General features: G+C 36.9%; 1 protein-coding gene and 1 non-coding gene across 5 annotated transcripts in view; both read left to right on the plus strand.

The window, feature by feature from the left end:
- STIL (STIL centriolar assembly protein) overlaps nt 1–20,296 on the plus strand; it is a 54,247-nt gene that overhangs the window by 19,326 nt on the left and 14,625 nt on the right. For 3 of the 4 annotated variants that reach the window (XM_005907760.2, XM_005907761.2, XM_070368102.1), the window contains exons 9-14: nt 2,949–3,099; nt 5,027–5,136; nt 9,781–9,895; nt 10,962–11,927; nt 15,018–15,183; nt 18,545–18,776. In XM_005907760.2, coding sequence (XP_005907822.1) covers nt 2,949–3,099; nt 5,027–5,136; nt 9,781–9,895; nt 10,962–11,927; nt 15,018–15,183; nt 18,545–18,776 — 1,740 coding nt within the window. The remainder of the gene's footprint in view (nt 1–2,948; nt 3,100–5,026; nt 5,137–9,780; nt 9,896–10,961; nt 11,928–15,017; nt 15,184–18,544; nt 18,777–20,296) is intronic. The other variant, XM_070368103.1, reaches the window with a different exon arrangement.
- Nucleotides 9,605–9,711, plus strand: LOC138987390 (U6 spliceosomal RNA). The gene has a single exon (XR_011463865.1). It is a non-coding gene; the product is annotated as a U6 spliceosomal RNA (small nuclear RNA).

Here is a 20,296-nt window from a genome sequence, read left to right on the forward strand (position 1 = left end):
TCTTATCTGACTCTCAAGCGAGGAATTGAACAGAATGGGCATTCTGCCTCCTGAATCCCCACTGCCTTATTTTGCTAATAGTATAATATATCCCCAAATCATTTTCATTCAACATTTTACAGAGTAGAGAATTACTAAAAGTATTTTTAAATGCTGGGTTTTGGTGTGTGTTTTAAGGACTCTTGATTACTTTACAAATATTTGTTGAGTCATGTAGTGAACAAAATGAATATTCATTTTATCATTGTTTACAATAGTGAAATACTATAAATAATTTAAATATCCACTTTTAGAAGTCTACGTGAATCAGTAATAGCACATCTATATGTTATATTACTGGATAGTAACTAGCAAAGAATCAGAATATCAAAGGTATAGTATAGAATATACTGTATAGTATAGAATATAGTGACATGGAAAGAAATCCAAGATTGTCAAATAAGAACTAGCAAATGCAATTAAGGAAACAGTTCCATTTACCATTGCAGCAAAAAGAACAAAATACCTAGGAATAAACCTGTCTAACCTGACCTGTACTCAGAAAATTATAAGATACTGGTGAAAGAAATTGAATATGATGCAAACAGAGAGATGTGCTATGTTCTTAGACAGGAAAAATCAGTATTGGTAAAATGGCTGTACTACCCAAAGCAATCTACAGATTCAGTGTAATCCCTCTCAGATTACCAGTGGCATTTTTCACAGAATTAGAACCAAAAAATTATACAAATTTTATGGAAACACAGAAGACCCCAAACAGCCAAAGCAATCTTGAAAAAGAAAAACTGATCTGGAGGAATCAGGTTCCTTGTCTTCAGACTATGCTACAAAGCTACATTAATCAAGACAGTATGAAAAAATATGGTACTGGCACAGAAACAGAAATATCAGCCAGTGGAATAGGATAGAAAGCCCAGAGATGAACCCATACACCTATAGTCATCTAATCTATGACAAAGAGAAGAGTATACAGTGGAGAAAAGACAGCCTTCTTTAATAAGTGGTGCTGGGACAACTGAACAGCTACATGTAAAAGACTGAAATTAGAATGCTCCCTAACACCATACCTGGAGAAGGAAATGGCAACCTACTCCAATATTCTTGCCTGGGAAATCCCATGAACAGAGGAGCCTGGCTAGCTACAGTCCATGGAGTCGCAAAGAGTCAGACATGACTGATTGAGTAAACAACAACAACTAACAGCATACACAAAAATAAACTCAAAATAAAGACCTAAATGTAAGGGCGGACACTGTAAAACTTAGAAGAAAATATAGGCAGACCACTCACTGACATATATTGTAGCAAGATCTTTTCTGACCCACCTCTTACAGTTATGAAAATAAAAACAAAAATAAATAGGTGGGACCAAATTAAACTCAAAAGCTCTTGCACAGCAAAGGAAACCATAGACCAAACAAAAAGACAACCCCTAGAATGGAAGAAAATATTTGCAAATGAAGTGACTGACAAGGGATTAATCCCCAAAATATATAAACAGTTCATGCAGCTCAATATCGGAACCAAGCAGTCAGTATCAGTTAGTCTCTAGTTGTGTCTGACTCTTTGCAACCCTGTGGACTGCAGCACGCCAGGTTTCCCTGTCCATCACCAACTCCTGGAGCTTGCCCAGACTCACGTCCATGGAGTCGGTGATGCCATCCAACCATCTCATCCTCTGTCGTCCCCTTCTCCTGCCTTCAATCTTTCCCAAAATGAGGGTTTTTTTCCAATGAGTCAGTTCTCGTCAGGTGGCCAAAGTATTGGAGCTTCAGTATCAGTCCTTCCAATGAATATTCAGGACTGATTTCCTTTAGGATTGACCAAGTAACCCAGTGGAAAAATGGGCAGAAGACCTATATAGACATTTCTCCAAAGAAAACATACAGACCAACAAACACATGAAAAGATGCTCAGCATCACTTATTAAAGAAATGCAAATCAAAGCTACAATGAGGTATTACCTCACACAGGTCAGAATGGTCATCATCAAAAAATCTACAAACAATAGATGGTGGAGAAGATGTGGAGCAAAGGGAACTCCACACTGTTGGTGCGGATGTATTATAAATTGGTACAGCCACTGTGGAGAACAGTATGGAGGTTCCTTAAAAAATTAAAATTAGAACTACTATATTACCCAGCAATCCCACTCCTGGGCATATACCTGGAAAAAAATTGTAATTCCCAAAGATTTATGCACCCCAATGTTCAGTGTAGCCCTATTTACAATAGCCAGGACATGGAAGCAACCTAAATGTCCATCAATAGAGGAATGGATAAAGAAGACATGGTACATATATATAATATAATGGAATATTACTCAGCCATTAAAAGGAACAGAATTGGGCCATTTGCAGAGATGTGGATAGACCTAGAGATTGTCATAGTGAAGTAAGTCAGAAAGAGAAAAGCAGATATCAAATAATATTACTTATATGTGGAATTTAGGAAAATGATACAGATTAATTTATTTGCAAAGCAGAAATAGACAGATGTGGAAAACAAACCTCTGGATATCAAGGGGAGTGGTGGGTAGGATGGACTGGGAGATTGGGATTGACATATATATACTACTATGTATAAAATAGGTAACTAATGAGAATCTATTGCAGAGCACATGGAACTCTACTCAATGCTTGTGGTGGCCTAAATGGGAAGGAAATCTGAAAATGAGGGGTTGTATGTTGTGTAACTGATGCAATTTGCTGTACAGCAGAAACTAACACAACATTGTAAATCAACTATACTCCAGTAAAAATTAATTGCAGGGGGTGTGGATTCAATACCTGGTCAGAGAAAAGTAAGCATAGGTGTGCTCTTCAGTTTTTTTCCAAAAATTGGACTGTTTAGTCTGTTAACTAAGTTGAGAGACTCAAATAGAATTCTTTGATGTGCTTTTGTTATTTTCAATAAATTTTAAGTAAATGGCATTTTTTTTTGTCCAGGGTTTTTTCAGAATCTGGAAATTTCATCATAGTTCTCTATTCTGTGACACATAAGGACCCTGAATTTTATGAATGCCTCCCTTGTGATGGCAGGTTACCTGACCTTCGATTCCAGCTACTAACCAGCAAGGAAACATTACGCCTTTTCAAAGTAAGTGTGATTGGACCACCTAGCACACTAATGACTACTTAGTTATATGTTACTGTATATTGGCCTTTTAAACCCAGTGGTCTCTACCCTTTAAAACAGTAACTCAAAGTGTTAGGCTTTCTTTATTTTTGATCAGTCTTACTTAATATTAATTTTATTCATTTATGGTTAATTTCATTTTGTAAATTTTAGGACATACCTCCAGAACCAAATTCTAATACAGGATCAAATGTTATCCACAGAGTAACTTTTCCATGTTTTTCTAAAACCTTTTAAGGCTATATCAAGAATTTATGTATTGTTTCATTTTATGATGTTGAGAGTTAATTTGTGATCTTAGTGTTTCCTTTGTCCTGAAAGTTACTTTTTTAATTATGGGTATAAAAAATGATTTCTCATAGTTAAAAATCAGCATCTATAATATGTAATCCTTGGAATCAGAGTGGATTGTTGCTGTATCCAATAACATATATAAAAATACATTTAGGTGACAGTCCCAGAAAAAATAGGTCTTTGAAACCATAAGTATCATTATGTAAAAGCATTCTAAGGCTGGGAATTGCCTCGTGGTCCATTGGCTAAGACTCTGTGCTCCTTCCTGGTCAGGGAACTAGATCCCACATGCCACAGCTAAGACACAGTATAGCCAAATAAATGAATAAATAAAAATATAATTTTTTTTAAATGAAATATATTCTTTTAAGAAAAACATTCTAAGGCCAATAATAAAAAATAATTCTAAAAAAAAATTATGTATCTTTTTACAAAAATATTGACAATCCCTAAATAATGGTGTGTTTCTACTCAGATCTTATTTTGTGCCTTTAATTTCATTTATAGGTTGTATTGATTCATGAATCAAGTTTTTGTATTTTAATTATAAGCATAATCATCTTTGAGGTATAATTACTTATTTCCATTTTAGAGACATATATCATTCACTCATTTTATTCTTCAGATTGTATCCTCAGTTTAAAGTTACTATTTAACTGAATCCTGGTTATTAAGTTGTAAGTTATATAGCAAAATTAAGTTTTCACTTTCATTTATATAGTAAGCAGATAGTTTTTTAAAAGGTTGAATAAAAATAGAATTACCATATGATTCAGTAATTCCACTTCTGGGTGTTTATCCAAAGGAAACAAAAACACTAACTCAAAAGGATACCCATACCACCATGTTAATTGCAACAGTATTTACAATAGCCAAGGCATTCAAATAACCTAAGTGTCCATGGATGGATGGATAAAGAAAATATGATTTATATTATATCACGTTTATATAATGGAAAACTATTCAACCATAAAAAAGAAAGGAAATCTTGCCATTTGTGACAACATAGATGGACTTTGAGGGCATTATGCTAAGTGAAATTAATAAAACATAGACAAACACCGTATGTCACTTGTATGTGGAATATTTAAAAAAAATTAAAACATTTTATTGAACTCACAGACAGAGAACAAATCGGTGATTTGCAAGAGAGTAACAAGGGTTAGGGAAGGTTTGAGGGCAGCCAAAATGGCCAAAGGTGGTCCAAAGACACAGACTTGCAGTTTTAAAGTAGTGAGTCATGGAGATGTAATATACAGCATGGTGAATATAGTTAATAATACTTTATTATATTTTGAAAATTCTTATCATAAGAAAAAATTTATCATCTGTATGGTGGTGAATGTTAACTAGACTTAATTGTGGTGGATGTTTAACAATATATTCAAATATCAAATCATGTTGTATACCTCAAAGTATTATAATGGTATGTCAATTATATCTCAATTAAAAAATATTTTTTTAAAGAAAGATTACAGTTACAGAAATCATAATTCCCCTTCCCACCCAGTGTTTCAGAGCTACTTTTCATCTATATAGTGTTCTCTGGTGTTTATTTAAGTCACATCTCAAAGTATGACCTACTTTATTTCAGAATGTTGAACCTTCTGACAAAAATCCAGTCTGTTTTGAACTGAGAGCTGAAGACCAGAATGCAGAAAGAGAGTTTTTTAAAAAAGTTTCTAAGAATCTTTCAATTAAGAGGTAAAAGATATTTTTATTATCATACCTTTTTTATTACTTTCATTAGTTTTTAATAATTAAAGTAAGTCCCTAGTTATTTCTGAGGGAACTGTTGGTAAATCTTATACCACAGGTGTCCTTACTATAAATGCATTCCTTCATATTTGTAAGTTGGATGATAATTTTAATGAAGTGACAACTCTAATGTGGTTCTCATTTGACTTGATTTATTACATAGGGGAACAAAAGTATTTGTCAAGAAATTATCTTACTTAAGAAGAAACATCCTGTTTTTGTTTAGTTTGCCTTCTGTCTTCCCTTCCTTGTAGTATTAAACCTAGGGCTATCAGATAAACTACTATAAAAATAACTCCTACTATAAAAATAACTCTTCTACCTAAAACAGAAAACTTTTAAAGCAAATGTACTAGGAGAATATTAAATAATGGCTTGTGACTTTTTGGGTCCAATATCTACTTTTGTGATAAACTAAATATTCCCTTTGTATTAGGGTTCTCCAAAGAAATAGAACTAACTAGTGCATAGAGATTGGTTATTGGAGTCTGTTGCTATTCTAACAGATTACCACACACCTAGTGACGGCAAACGATATGGATTTATTACCTTCTAGTTCTAGGAGTCAGGAGTCCACAATGGGCCTTTGCGGCTAAAATTAAAAGTGATGGTAGGGGCTCTGGCCATATCAGCCTGAAGGCGCCCGATCTCATCTGATCTTGGAAGCTAAGCAGGGTTGGGCCTGCTTAAAAAAAAAAAAAAAAAAAAAAAAGTGATGGTAGGGCTGCATTCTCTTTGGAAGTTTTAGTGGTAAATCCATGTTCCTTCTTCCAGCTTCTAGAGGCCGCCTGCATTCCTTGTTGTCTGGTGGTCCCTTACTGCACCTTCAAAGCTAGAAGCATAGCATCTTCACATCTCTCTCTGACTTCTGTTTCTTTCCTCACATCTCCTTCCCTGACTCTTATCTTGACTCCATCTTATAAGGACTCAATTGTGTTTACATTGAGCTTATCTGATCGTCTAGGATAATTTCCACATCTCAAGATTCTTACCTTAAGGACATCTGTAAACTCCCTTTTTCCTTGTTCACTAACATATTCACAGATTCTGGGGATTAGAAAGATGTCTGAAGTAAACTCTATCTTTGGGCATTTAAGTTATCCTTGAAACAGGCTAGGTCACCAGAAAACTATATTCTTATAGACTTGCAGGAACACCACCATTGACTGAAGGTTTAAGGCTTTTTTCAAGATTTTATTGAATATTTGTGAAAGAAAAAGACAAGTTAAGGGGACGCTTGGTAATTTCTTTAACATTGTTGAAAAACAATGTCTGTTTTCAGCTCTGACCAAAGCTTTGATAAGGATCAGTCATTTTTAGATTTGAATGTTAGTGAAATGTTTATCCCTAGATAACTTTTGTTGAAATTATACATTAAGTTTTTTTATTTTTTGTTTGAGTGCTAAAAAAAGCTCACAGTGAATCTTTTTTTATTTTTGGCTGCACCACACAGGATATGGGATCTTAGTTCCCCAACCAGGGACTAAAACTGTGCCTACTTGTTTTCTTTTTAAAAGTAATTGGGGGAATTCCCTGGTGTTCCAGTGGTTAGGACTCAGCACTTTCACCGCTGAGGCCTGGGTTTGATCCCTGATCAGGGAACTAAGATCCACAAGCCATATGGCATGGCCAAAATTTAAAAAGTAATGTACTTAATTTCCATTTTGAGCCCCTCTTCATTATGCGAGGTTATGGAAGCCAAATTTCAATCAATTCAAGGTCTGTTTATCCTGTTTCCTCTGAGGTTTCATGTAATTTAGAGGGGACTAATGCTATGCCCTGGCTTCCCTGGTGGCTCAGAGGTTAAAGCGTCTGCCTGGAATGCGGGAGACCTGGGTTCGATCCCTGGGTTGGGAAGATTCCCTGGAGAAGGAAATGGCAACCCACTCCAGTACTCTTGCCTGGAGAATCCCATGGAGGGAGGAGCCTGGTGGGCTACAGTCCATGGGGTCGCAAAGAGTCAGACAGGACTGAGCGACTTCACTTTCACTTTCAATGCTATGCCCTATGCTTCTCTGGTGGCTCAGATGATAAAGAATCCGCCTGCCAATGCAGAAGACCTGGGTTCAATCCCTGGGTTGGGAAGATCCCCTGGAGAAGGGAATGGCAACCCACTCCAATATTCTTGCCTAGAGAATTCCATGGACTGTAGCCCACCAGGCTCCCCTATAGGCGGACTACCTTCTGTGTGGTCACAGAATCGGACATGACTGAGTGACTAACATTTTCACCAACCCTGTGCCACTACTGGTGGTGTGGGGTGACGTGATTCTCATCCACCCAACACCACTCGGCCACCTGCTGAGATGTTTTCTTTTGCATCTGGTCTTTGGCAGTTGGTTTGTGCAGGTTCCTGCCGCAGCCTCTTTAACCTGTTCAGGTCACTGGTTCTCTGTGTCTTGTCCATGCTGTGCGGAGGCATATGGAATATCATTCTGTATTCTCCATGTCCTTCTCGGGTATGGCAGGAGAGCTTTGTGGGATTGTTTCATTGCAGCCCCTTGGCACAGAAAGAACTCTGTGTTTGCCTCTCCAGACTGCCAGGGTTTGGGACAAAGGTCTGTTTGCTGTCAGATCTTCCACATCTGCCTAAGGGTTTCTGTTGTTCAGCCTACTACAGAGACAGGACCCTTTCTTCAAAATTCCATTAATGTCTAAGCTCTCTTAGCTTCCTTCTAGCTTTTCTGTCATCTTCCCTACTTCATCCTATTGAGATTTTATTTAGTTTAAGATGCACAAAAGCTTGATGTATATAGTCTTTCAAATCGTAGTCTTAAACTCTAATTTCAGCATTTGAAATTCAGTACCAACACTCAAAACTTTTTCTGTGTTCTATTGAGGCATGATACATGTGACGCAGTAACTACAACTGACTAAATGGAGGAGGTACTTCAGTTAGTCTCAGAGTAGATTACCATCACAGATATAAGTACATAGGAAAAGGTAATTCCTTACTTGATTTTTCTTTCTAACACAGTGAGTGTTTAATGTAATATGTTTAATATAGTGAGTATACATCTCTTTCATCAGATGATAGATTTTTTTATGGTAAATTCTGTATCTTATGTATTTCTATGCTCCTTAAAGTGGTTAATCAGAAAATGCTCAGTAATTTGCTTAAGAATAACTGGGTTATGGATGCAACTAGAGATGATCATACTAAGTGAAGTAAATCAAAAAGAGAAAGGCATATACCGTATGATATATGTGGAATCTAAAATATGAAATAGATGAATCTGTCTGTGAAACAGAAACAGAATCAGGGACATAGAGAATAGACTGGTGCTCTCCAAGGCGCAGGTGGGTTGGAGAGGGCTGAATTGGGAGTTTGGGATTAGCAGGAGCAAACAGGTATATACAGAATGGGTAAACAACACAGTCCTACTGTATAGCACTGGGAAATATATTCAATATCCTGTGATTAAACTATAGTGAAAAAGAATATGGAAAAGAATGTGTATGTATGTCTATGTATATATGTATGTATAACTGAGTCACTCTGCTGTACAGCAGTAATTAACACAACATTGTAATTCAACTATACTTTAATAAAAAAAATAAGTTAAAAAAAAGAATAAGTGGGTTAAACTTGCCATGGTCAGGAGAAGGGGATACATTATTAAGCATGAGTCTGACTGGCTCAACTTTCCTGATCATCTGACCCTGGCTTGAAAAATAAAATAATTTGTGGTTGTCAGATACTAAATTAAGTGATAAAGTACCTTCGGATCAGATCAGATCAGTCGCTCAGTCGTGTCCGACTCTTTGCGACCCCATGAATCGTAGCACGCCAGGCCTCCCTGTCCATCACCAACTCCTGGAGTTCACTCAGATTCATGTCCATCGAGTCAGTGATGCCATCCAGCCATCTCATCCTCTGTCGTTCCCTTCTCCTCCTGCCCCCAATCCCTCCCAGCATCAGAGTCTTTTCCAGTGAGTCAACTCTTCGCATGAGGTGGCCAAAGTACTGGTGTTTCAGCTTTAGCATCATTCCTTCCAAAGAAATCCCAGGGCTGATCTCCTTCAGAATGGAGTGGTTGGATCTCCTTGCAGTCCAAGGGACTCTCAAGAGTCTTCTCCAACACCACAGTTCAAAAGCATCAATTCTTCAGCGCTCAGCCTTCTTCACAGTCCAACTCTCACATCCATACATGACCACTGGAAAAACCATAGCCTTGACTAGACGGACCTTTGTTGGCAAAGTAATGTCTCTGCTTTTGAATATGCTATCTAGGTTGGTCATAACTTTCCTTCCAAGGAGTAAGTGTCTTTTAATTTCATGGCTGCAGTCACCATCTGCAGTGATTTTGGAGCCTAGAAAAATAAAGTCTGACACTGTTTCCACTGTTTCCCCATCTATTTCCCATGAAGTGATGGGACCGGATGCCTTATTCAGCTTCAAAATGAAAGAAGAGTGCTCACTTCAGCAGCACATATACTAAAATTGGAATGATACAGAGAAGATTAGCATGGCCTCTGCACAATTGTGACATGCAAATTCATGAAGTGTTCCAGATTTTTTTTAAAAATAGAAAGAACAAATGAATACTGATTACTGAAGACTTACTTTTTCTCCCATCTGTTCTTTAGCTCTTCCCAGAAGTTACCTCCAGGGAAAATGCCAACGAATGATCATGACTCTGGTGTTGAAGATGAAGATGTTTCTCCAAGACCAATTCCTAGTCCTCATCCGGTGAGCCAGAAGGTATCACTGGTCTTAGAACTCACCTTTGTAATTAGAAACCTAAAAGTCTCTTCATGTTAAAGCACTCAATAATATATAAAGATAAATATCATATATTCCTCACAGGTACATTTAATTATTATATGTAATAATATTAATATGTACACATATTGTAATAAGTAAGTATAGTATTTCCAGAGAAAACCAAGAAAAAGAGGTTAAGTTAGCTCCCTAGGATTATATAACTAGGAAGTAGTAAAGCTGGAATTCAGGAAGTTTAGGATTTGGTAGACTAGTAGTTTAAGAGGTTTAGTTTCAGAATCTGGTGCTTTTAACCCATGTAGAATCAACATTCTATACTATCACCAGCACTTGACATTGTTCTTATCACCATATTTTGAGAAAACATTCTACTTGCTTTTGGAGATTGCTAGCAACCCATCATTATTTTTTTTATTGAGGCGAACTAGTGGGTTATTTTAGAATTGTTCTGTTTTAATTGGACTAATTACTTATTACAAGAAAAAGGAATGGGAAAGTTTTCTTAAATTAATATTATAACCAAATTCACCACAGCGAGTACTTTACTTACTCTATTTGGGTCTCCTCCAGCTCTTTTACTAGATATCAATAAAAAGAATAGCAGTGAATAATTTCACTTAGTATGATATTTTTAAATACTTACTGGAAGACCCTTTCTTATTAAGATGAAAAAACACTATTCTTTGCTAGATGTATTGAAGCATCTGGCCTGATGATTTTTTGTTTTTGCAGAGAGGGTAAAAAAAGTCTGTTTCCCATGTCGAGTTCTGTAACCTAAGCAACGTCAATCGGTGTTCCAGTGAAAAGAGTTTCATTGGTAAACAAGTCTGTGAGGGCAAGGACCTTATTTATTTTGTTCACAGTTGTGTTCCTGGTACTAGCACATAGAAGATGCCCAGCAAATATTTGTCAATTGTCTAAATAATCAATACTTTTTAATTAATAACTGGATACAATTTGGAAAATACTAGCTTAAAGGAAAATGAAGCATATATCATTCTCCTGAAAGGCACTTTTTCTTCTTTCATTTCTTTCCCACTTATAGGTTTCTAAGATCCAGCCATCAGTTCCTGAACTTTCACTTGTGTTGGATGAAAACTCCATAGAACCAACCCCTGTGCCTAACCCATTGGAAATGGTGAATAATGAAAATCCTCCTTTGTTGATTAACCATGCTGAGCACCTTGAGCAGTCACAACCCCAGCTTTGTGATGAGAAACACAGACCAGAAGCAGAAGCTGGAGAGCCTTCCTTCAGAGGGCTACCAAATCCTTTAAACCAAGACACTGCTCCTTTGAGACACTGCAAAGTAAGACAGCTGTCTACCTGTAAGAAAGGGAACTCTCATATCAGGAACAGTAGTAAGCCCTCTTTTAATGGACTGTCTTCAGATACATCTGAAAAGCTTCAAACAGTTTCTGCTGCAAATGTACACAAAGAAGAGTATCCTGTAAGATCCTCCACGTTTAATTCCAAGCAGTCTTCTCTTGCCCCACAGTCCCACCCACACAATTTTGTTTTTTCACTCCATAATTCAGGAAGACCGATGGAATTTCAAATACCTACTCCCCCGCCACCCTCTTACTATTCCACAAATGTTTGCAGTTGTTGCCAGCATCATGGCCATATTCAGTATAGTCCAATAAATTCTTGGCAGGGAATGAATACAGTAGGATCTGTTCAAGACCTCAAGTCTGAAACCCTTCACAAACATTCATTATTTCATCCAAGTGGATGTCCAGCTCAGTACCATAATGCATTCTTTTCTTCAAGTAGTCCTATAGCCTTGAGACCTCAGGGAAACATGAGGGGTTGTTCTTCCCACAGCAATGTAGAACCATCACCTGTGGCAAGACTGCCTCCACACGTGGACTTCTGTAACCCATGGCCTTGTGCAGTATGTATGCACACACCCAAGACTGGGTCAGATGATGGGATGATGGGACTGTCTCCAGATGCGTATAGGTTCATCACAGAGCAAGACAGACAGCTGCGACTACTGCAAGCACAGGTTTGCTAGCTTTCTTCTGTTAAATTCTTGAATTTTTAAAAAGTAACTGGCAACTCTTCAGTAACTATAGTTTATGAAGTGGAATTGCAGAATGTCAGAATTAGAAGAGACCCTGGAAACTGGATTCTAGTCCCTGATGTTTTACACATTAGGAAAATGAGGATTTGAATAAGGAAATGGCAACCTACTCCATTACTCTTGCCTGGGAAACCCCATGGATGGAAGGAGCCTGTCAGGCTACAGTCCATGGAGTTGCAAAAGAGTCAGACACGACTTAGCGACTGAACAACAACAATCAGGATTTTATTTGTTGCTTTATTTTGTTTTGTTATACCAGATAAAATATTTTTTTCTTTTTATCCTTAGATGACTGACTCCATATATTTACTGAATAATGTATCTTTTTGTTAATGATTTAAACATGTATTTTTTATTTTATAATGAAAGTATCATGTGTTTGTATCTATTTCTATACTGCACTCTCCATTGATCTGCCTATCTATTCCAGCACTACTACCATTTAGTTTAATCTCTATAACTTTGTAGTAAATGTCTTATCAAGTATTTCATATGCAATTTCTCTAAACCTCACTTTTCTCAGCTGTAAATTGGGAATGCTGCTGTTGCTGCTAAGTCACGTCAGTCGTGTCTGACTCTGTGCGATCCCATAGACGGCAGCCCACCAGGCTCTGCCGTCCCTGGGATTCTCCAGGCAAGAACACTGGAGTGGGTTGCCATTTCCTTCTCCAATGCATGAAAGTGAAAAGGGAAAGTGAAGTCACTCAGTCGTGTCCAACTCTTCTCGACCCCATGGATTGTAGCCTACCAGACTCCTCCATCCATGGGATTTTCCAGGCAAGAGTACTGGAGTGGGGTGCCATTGCCTTCTCTGAAATTGGGAATAATGATCGGTGTTATTAATATATGTAGCTTTGATAGTTAAATGAATTTATATGTGTATATATACACACACACACACACATCTGTCTATCTATCTAAAGTGCATAGTGTAGGATGAAGCTTTAGTAAACAGTCAGCAAATTACAATTATCTTATTTGTCTCTTAGTCCTTACAACTACCTTAGTTTTAGGTAATATTGAATCTCACAGTGGCTAAATAGTTTTTCCAAAAGGTAACAGAGTAGGAGTTAAGTTATGTCCTCATGACACTAAAGTCCATGCTCTGAACCACTATAAGTACATATTCCTTTTTGTATTATTAATGCAGGTTGTATTTCTACTGATGTCAATAATTTATTGATAATACTTATTTTCCTATATTAATAAAGTTAATCTGGTAAAATTAATGAGATGAGTTGAATTCAGCAATGTAACTTATGGGCTTCCCTAGTGGCTCAGACGGTAAAACATCTGCCTGCAATGCAGGAGAACGAGGTTCGATCCCTGGGTTGGGAAGATCCTCTGGAGAAGGAAATTAATCTGCTAAAATTAATGAGATGAGTTGAATACAAAGTGTAACTTATAGGGAAACAAGATTACAGTGTTTAAAAAAGGAGGCTTTTCCACTCCTAGGTGTATATGCAAGAGAAATGAAAAAATATGATCACACAAAAGCTTTTACACACGTGTTTGTAGCAACATTGTTTACAATAGCCAAGGGTGAGAACAATCCAGAGTCCATCAACTGATGAATAGATGAACACAAATGTGACATTATATATACAATGGAATATTTCAATCATCAAAAGGAGTGAAGTACTTATAGGTACTGATAGGTACAGATGAACTTTGAAAATGTTATGCTAAATGAAAAAAGCAAGATATAAGGCCACGTGTTGTTTGGTTTCATTTCTATCAAATGTCCAGAATAGGCACATCTGTAGAGATACAGTGGCTTCTCAGGTGGCACTAGTGGTAAAGAACCTGCCTTGTCAAAGCAGGAGACATAAGAGATGTGAGTTCGATCCCTTGGTTGGGAAGATCCCCTGGAGGAGAGCATGGAAAACTCCAGAATTCTCTGGAGAATCCCTTGGACAGAGGAGACTGGTAGGCTACAGTCCATAGGGTTGTAAAGAGTTGGACATGACTGAGGTGACTTAGCACACACACACACACACACACACACGTATAGAGATAGAAAGTAGATTAGTGGTTGCCAGAGGCTAAATTGTGGAGCCATGGAGAGTGACAGCTAGTTGGTCCAAAGATTTTGCAAAGGTTAATGAAAATTTTGTAGAGTTAGATGGTGGTGATGGATGCAGACTTTGAGAATATACTAAAAACTATGGAATTGTATACAGGAATAAGTTGGTTGTTTTTTTTTTTTCTTTTAAATTGGAGGCTAATTGCTTTACAATGTTGTGTTGGTTTCTGCCATACAACATCATGAATCGGTCATAGCTATATATTCCTTTCCTCTTGAGCATCCCTCCCACCCCCTATAAAGGGATAAGTTTTATGGTAGGAAGGGAAGCTTTTAGTGCTTGAACTTCAGCTTTGCTACTTGTTAATTATGTGACCTGGGCAAGTAACTTTATATTGCCTCAGGTTTTTTCTCTGTAAACTGTGCTTACTAGTAGTACATATTCACGGGGTTGTTGTAAAAATCATACATAAAAGCTCTTATTGTAATGTCTTGTAAACAGGAAACACTCAGTGTTAGAGATTGTTATTAATATTTCCAGTTTCAGCATGACCAAACATGGACAATTCTGGGTGACCTTTATAAAATGAATCTTGTGTAAAAAAAATTGTTCACATTTGGTATGTAGAATTAGAGAATCTCCTCTATCTTACTTTTGATTGATAAGTGAAATAGAAATAAAATGTCAGAGTGTTAACATTAAGGCTTTTCTACATGAGTGTCAATTTATGAATGTTGATCTAAGCACCTGTGTTTTTACTTTGAATAGGTAGCCCATTTAAATGCTTCTTAATAACTAATGACAATGATTTTCAGCATTGAATAAGTTTTATGATATAATCTAGTTGAAATGTGAGAAAATGCAGTTAAAAGTCAGTTATTTATAACTGGGGCACTCTGTAATTCATTTTTAAACTCTTCTGTCAGTTTGGTTGTTTACTTCACTGTCATAAACATACATAAAAAAGTGTTTTTAATTGATACAGATTCAGCGTTTGTTAGAAGCACAGTCTCTGCAGCCCTGTTCCCCTAAGACAACCACTGTTGAAGACACAACGCAAGCTGCAAGACAAATGGAGTTGGTTTCCATGGAAGCACAGTCTCCCCCTGCTTTGCACATGAGAAAAAGTGTAAGCATTGCTGTGAGCACAGGTAATTTCATTTTTCTTAATTTGTACATAGTACACATAGAATTTAAACCAAGGTGATGAGTATGTAACTTAACTCTTTGTGTGATTTTACTCTTTATGAAATAAAACTCTACCTGTAAACAGATTGGAGACCACATAACGTAATGTGTTGTTTGTTTTTGCTGCTTTTCCAAGCTGGACCCAGTTCTAATGAGAGAAGTCATCTGTGGTTTAGGGGATCAGGGAAGATTTCATCCATGCAGTGTTACTGATTCTGGGCCTTGAAAGGAATGTAGGATCTTGGTGGAATTGAGAGATGGCAGAACAGATTAAGTAGAGAAAATACAGGCTCAGAGAAACAACACAGAGTTCTGAGTTGTCTAGTACTCTACCCATTACTATGTCACAGAGAGCCATTACTACATCTTTCACAAAGCTGTGTCTGTTTCATCTTGTAAGCAAAATAGAAGGCCTTTTTAAAAAAATCAATAATATAAATGACATCTATGTGTTTACATATTTCCTCACAATCAGACTATGAGATCTTTAAGAACATTTTCGTGTGTTTAGTATCTAACAAGATGTTTAGAATATAGTGTGGTGGTTATAAGACTGAAGAGGAAGAGTCATGTACAGTGTTGATAAAATTTGAAAACTAATTGGATATGGCAGTTGGAAGAGGGAAGATTCAAGTTACTTTAGTTAAATGCCGTGTTATTATCCTGGATTGGATCCTGAAACAGAAAAAGGATATTAGTGGAAAAATTGGTGAAATCCAAACAAAGTCTGGAGTTTTAGTTAATAGTAATGTACCAACACTGTTTTCTTGATTTTGAAAAATGTACCATGATAATGTAAGATGTTAACAACAGGGAGAACTAGGTGAGGAATACACAGTAACTCTCTGTTTTATCTTCTCTGTGAATCTAGAATTATTCCAAAATTAAACATTTATTAAAGGTGAAAATAAAAGTTACTTCATGATTTTGAGCTTGGATGACAGAGGGAGGCAAGTTAGAGAAGCAGAGGAGAGGAGATGAGTTCAGTCTAAATATCTGTTCAGATTGAGCTACTTTTGGAAATGTAGATAGTAATACTCAAATGTTAGGAGAGTGGAGTGGATTGATGACATGAGTTGTGAAAGTAACAGATGAAGGTTTGAACCTGGAGAATACAAATTTGAGAGAGAGCATTAACAAGGAAGACAGATTGCTGTATTCTTTATCTGTACCCAGATGTTATCTAAACTTCATGAAGAGGGCAGCAATGAGGGAGGGTAGTGGGAACCTCATGTACGTTTATTAAATTCAGGTGTTACTCAATATTAAGAATTTTTTAGCAGCAAGTAACATAAAGCAACTTTGAACTAAGCAAGGAGGGGGAATTTACTGGAAGGATATGGGGATGTTTCATGAAAACCAAGGCCAAGAATTGGGCTGGACTTCAGAGAAAAACTAGACGTAGAAACTAGAAAATCACTGGAGTATCCAGTTATTACACATGGCTGTTTTATCAACTCTATCTGGAGTCTTCACTGCTTTACATTTTAAAATACAGCTCACCCAGAGCCTTAGAGTTTCTGTTACACAGTTCTACCCATGTACACAAACACATTATGATCCTTCAGTCTCAACTTCAAAATGCAGAGAATCTGAATGGTCTAGTTTGGATTAGATTTTAATCCCTGGTTCAGGGATAAGGGGATTGAGAAGCATGTAATAGGGGCATATCTGTTGGAGTCCCGTCTTTGTTAATTGCAAGGATGACAATTTCCTGCATATGTGTGTTGTAGAGGGTGGTGGTAAAGGAGTATTAGGAGATAAACAAACCAAAAAGTGCAGTTTCCTTCTATGTCCTCTTGTGAAGTGCTGTACTTACTATATTCCAGTTGTTCATCATCTGTATCTGTCACTGGACTGTAAACTTTTATTGACTGTTGTATCTCATTACCTAACCTGATGCCTAAATCAAACTGATATCCTGAAATTATTTGAAACAAGTTTTCAAGCATGATGTATATTTCAAATATTTTGAAACCTCATAGAGTCATATTTAGAGCTTTGACTTATATGCAGAAAAATGAATTATTAGTCATTTGAATTAAGAGGCTCTCTATGATAATACTTAATTCTTAAGGGTGTACACTGGTGGGTATTCAGGAAGAGTGGCAGCACTCACATAACTTTTCTAAATTGTCCTTTTATTTTTGGGTGGGCTGTGCTGTGTGGCTTGCAGGATCTTGGATCCCTGACCAGGGGTTTTTTTAAATGCTTAATGAATACAAAAATAAATCATCCTTTTATTAATTTATGTTTATAAAATCACCCGAATTGATGCTCAAAGTGGAAACAATTTTGACTTGAATTTAGTCTTTGGTTTTAACTTTATTTCTTTAAATCATGTATGTATTGCAATATTTCTCAAAATGTAGAATGCATATTGCTCAGATTCAAAAGATGATTTGGTGTAGTATACAGATTACTATTTTATACTGTGTAGATTTATTTGTTCCTATAAGTATTAGAAAAAAATATAACTAGCACATAAAATGGAGAAGGCAATGGCACCCCACTCCAGTACTCTTGCCTGGAAAGTCCCATTGATGGAGGAGCCTGGAAGGCTGCAGTCCATGGGGTTGCTGAAGGTCAGACACGACTGAGCGACTTCACTTTCACGCATTGGAGAGGGGAATGGCAACCCACTCCAGTGTTCTTGCCTGGAGAATCCCAGGGACAGGGGAGCCTGGTGGGCTGCCGTCTATGGGGTCACACAGAGTTGGACACGACCTGAGTGACTTAGCAGCAGTAGCAGCACATAAAAATCTATGATTTCACAGAAATGATGCAGCTCAGTAAAACAGTGAGTTGATTTAAAGAAAATCAGTAAGCAAATAATAATACATGCAAATAATTGTGCAAATGATCTATAAAATTTGGGAAATATTTGGTTTTTACTTGCCTTATATTACATATATCTGATATAACCCTGATATAGTCTCATACATATTGTGTTTAAGAATCAAAATCAAAGAGCCCAGGGATTTGCATTTTATATATTTTCTCCTGTTTTTCAGAACAGCAGTTTTCAAAACACACATATACTCCAAATCATATTCAGAACCTTGACAGGTAAAACCCGTCCTGAGAGCCACACCTCTTGGAGAGTCAGGGCCTGAGAAGTCCTCTTTCCCTTTGTACTCAGTTTCCTCTCTTTACTTGTCATTTATTTCTTCATGGCATTTCTGAGAAAATATAATCTGAAAACAGTTCTAGGTAATTGTGTTAAAATAATATAGCTAATGTTACTTACAAAAGTTTGTCAAGAGAATTATTTTCTATAATTGAGTGTCTGTTTCTGCATCTTTTAAATCATCTGTTCTCCAGGTGCCAGCTTGTTTTGGAATGCGGCAGGTGACCATCAAGAGCCTGAATCTCAGCTGAGGCAAGATGACACCAAGATTTCCAGTGAGGACATGAATTTTTCTGTCGATATTAATAATGAAGTCACAAGTACGCCAGGTAGTGCATCTTCGCTAAAAGCTGTTGATATTCCCAGTTTTGAAGAGAGTAACGTTGCTGTGGAAGAAGAATTTAATCAGCAACTTTGTATATCCAAGTAAGATCTCTTCAATTCAGTATTCATCTTCTTTTTTTCTTTTTAAATTCTAATATTCCTCTGGTATTCTAACTCAGAAACAAGTTTGTTTTGTAAAAGTATTTCATGGTGTCTTTCCTAATGCGATTCCTATGTAACAGACAGTTCTTTGGCTGCACCACTCGTCATACGGGATCTTAGTTTCCCCGACCAGGGATCTAACCTATGCCCCCTGCAGTGGAACCATGGAGTCCTAACCACTAGACTTCTAACCACTGAAATGCCAGGGAATTCCCTGTAAAACACAATTCTGAGCCTTCTGTGACCATTCCCAGATGTCAGTCATTGGATGTATGAAACAGTCTGACTGAATCAGAACAGTTGAAGATCAGAAATATGTATGTCAGGCCTCACTGGAGAGTCTGACACTAGGTCCCAGATGGAGCCAGGGTCCTGAATTTTTTAAATTTTTATAAAGATACATACTGCAATTATATGTGTATAATAACAGAGTCTTTATTTCTGAGAGATGTAACCTGTTATTCAAGATATACTCGGTAAGCTAATGGGGATGAAATGGTAAAGGGTAGAGCTGAAGTAAGATAGGCTCTGAGTAGATAATTTTTAAAACTGATTGTACATAGTGGTTTGTTAAACTCTCTTGTGTTTGAAATTTTTCATTCTGAAATTTTCTATTAAAAAAATAAGGATTCTGAAGTAATTCAGATCATTTGCAAATTTGTAAACAAATTCAGCAAATATTCTTTGAGCTTCTGGTATATGCTGCCAAAAAACTAAGCCCTAGAAATTGAGCAGTAGGTCAGACAAAGCTCCTAACTTCATGGAATTTCCATGAGTTCTGGAGACAATAACCGCATCAGCAGGAAACATAATTTCATATAAAGACCACTGCCTGAAGAAAATAAACCAGGGTGACCAAGTGGAGTGTAACTAGGAGAGTGGCATGGGAGTGAAGTGGGTATATTAAGTAAGATGGTGAAAGAAGCCTTCAGATTACATAGGGCTTTGGAGGATGTAGAAGTTCTGAATATATTCTGCATTCATTAACATCAGGGAGGATTTTTAAATGACATAGTGGTATGATCATTTTTGTTTCTTAAAGGCCATTCCAGCTGTTTTGTGGCAAGTGAACTGAGGGGGTTAAGATTAGAAGTAAGGAGACTGGTTAGTAGACTGAAGACCAAGTGAGATGACGGTGCCTGGGAATTAGAAGTGGTGGCAGGGATCAGGTATAGGATAAATTTTGAATGTAAAGGAGTAAGGTGGGTTAAAATACCACAGTGTAATATCACATGAAATAGTTTTAAAAGAGGTGAATTCAGTGGTAGGGGTGGCATGGGCAGGCAGTTGATTACTTTTTAAAATTTTAAGCCTTTTGGTAATATTTGATATTTTAAATTATCTGATTACAATAATGATTAGAACAAGAAACACACCCATCTAGAAAACCAGAAATATTTATCTGCTTTGCTCAGTAGAGAGTATGTTTTAACCTTAAAATTCAATTAAGTATTCATAAT

This window comes from Bos mutus, chromosome 3 (assembly GCF_027580195.1).
Source record: "Bos mutus isolate GX-2022 chromosome 3, NWIPB_WYAK_1.1, whole genome shotgun sequence".
Lineage (NCBI taxonomy): Eukaryota > Metazoa > Chordata > Mammalia > Artiodactyla > Bovidae > Bos > Bos mutus.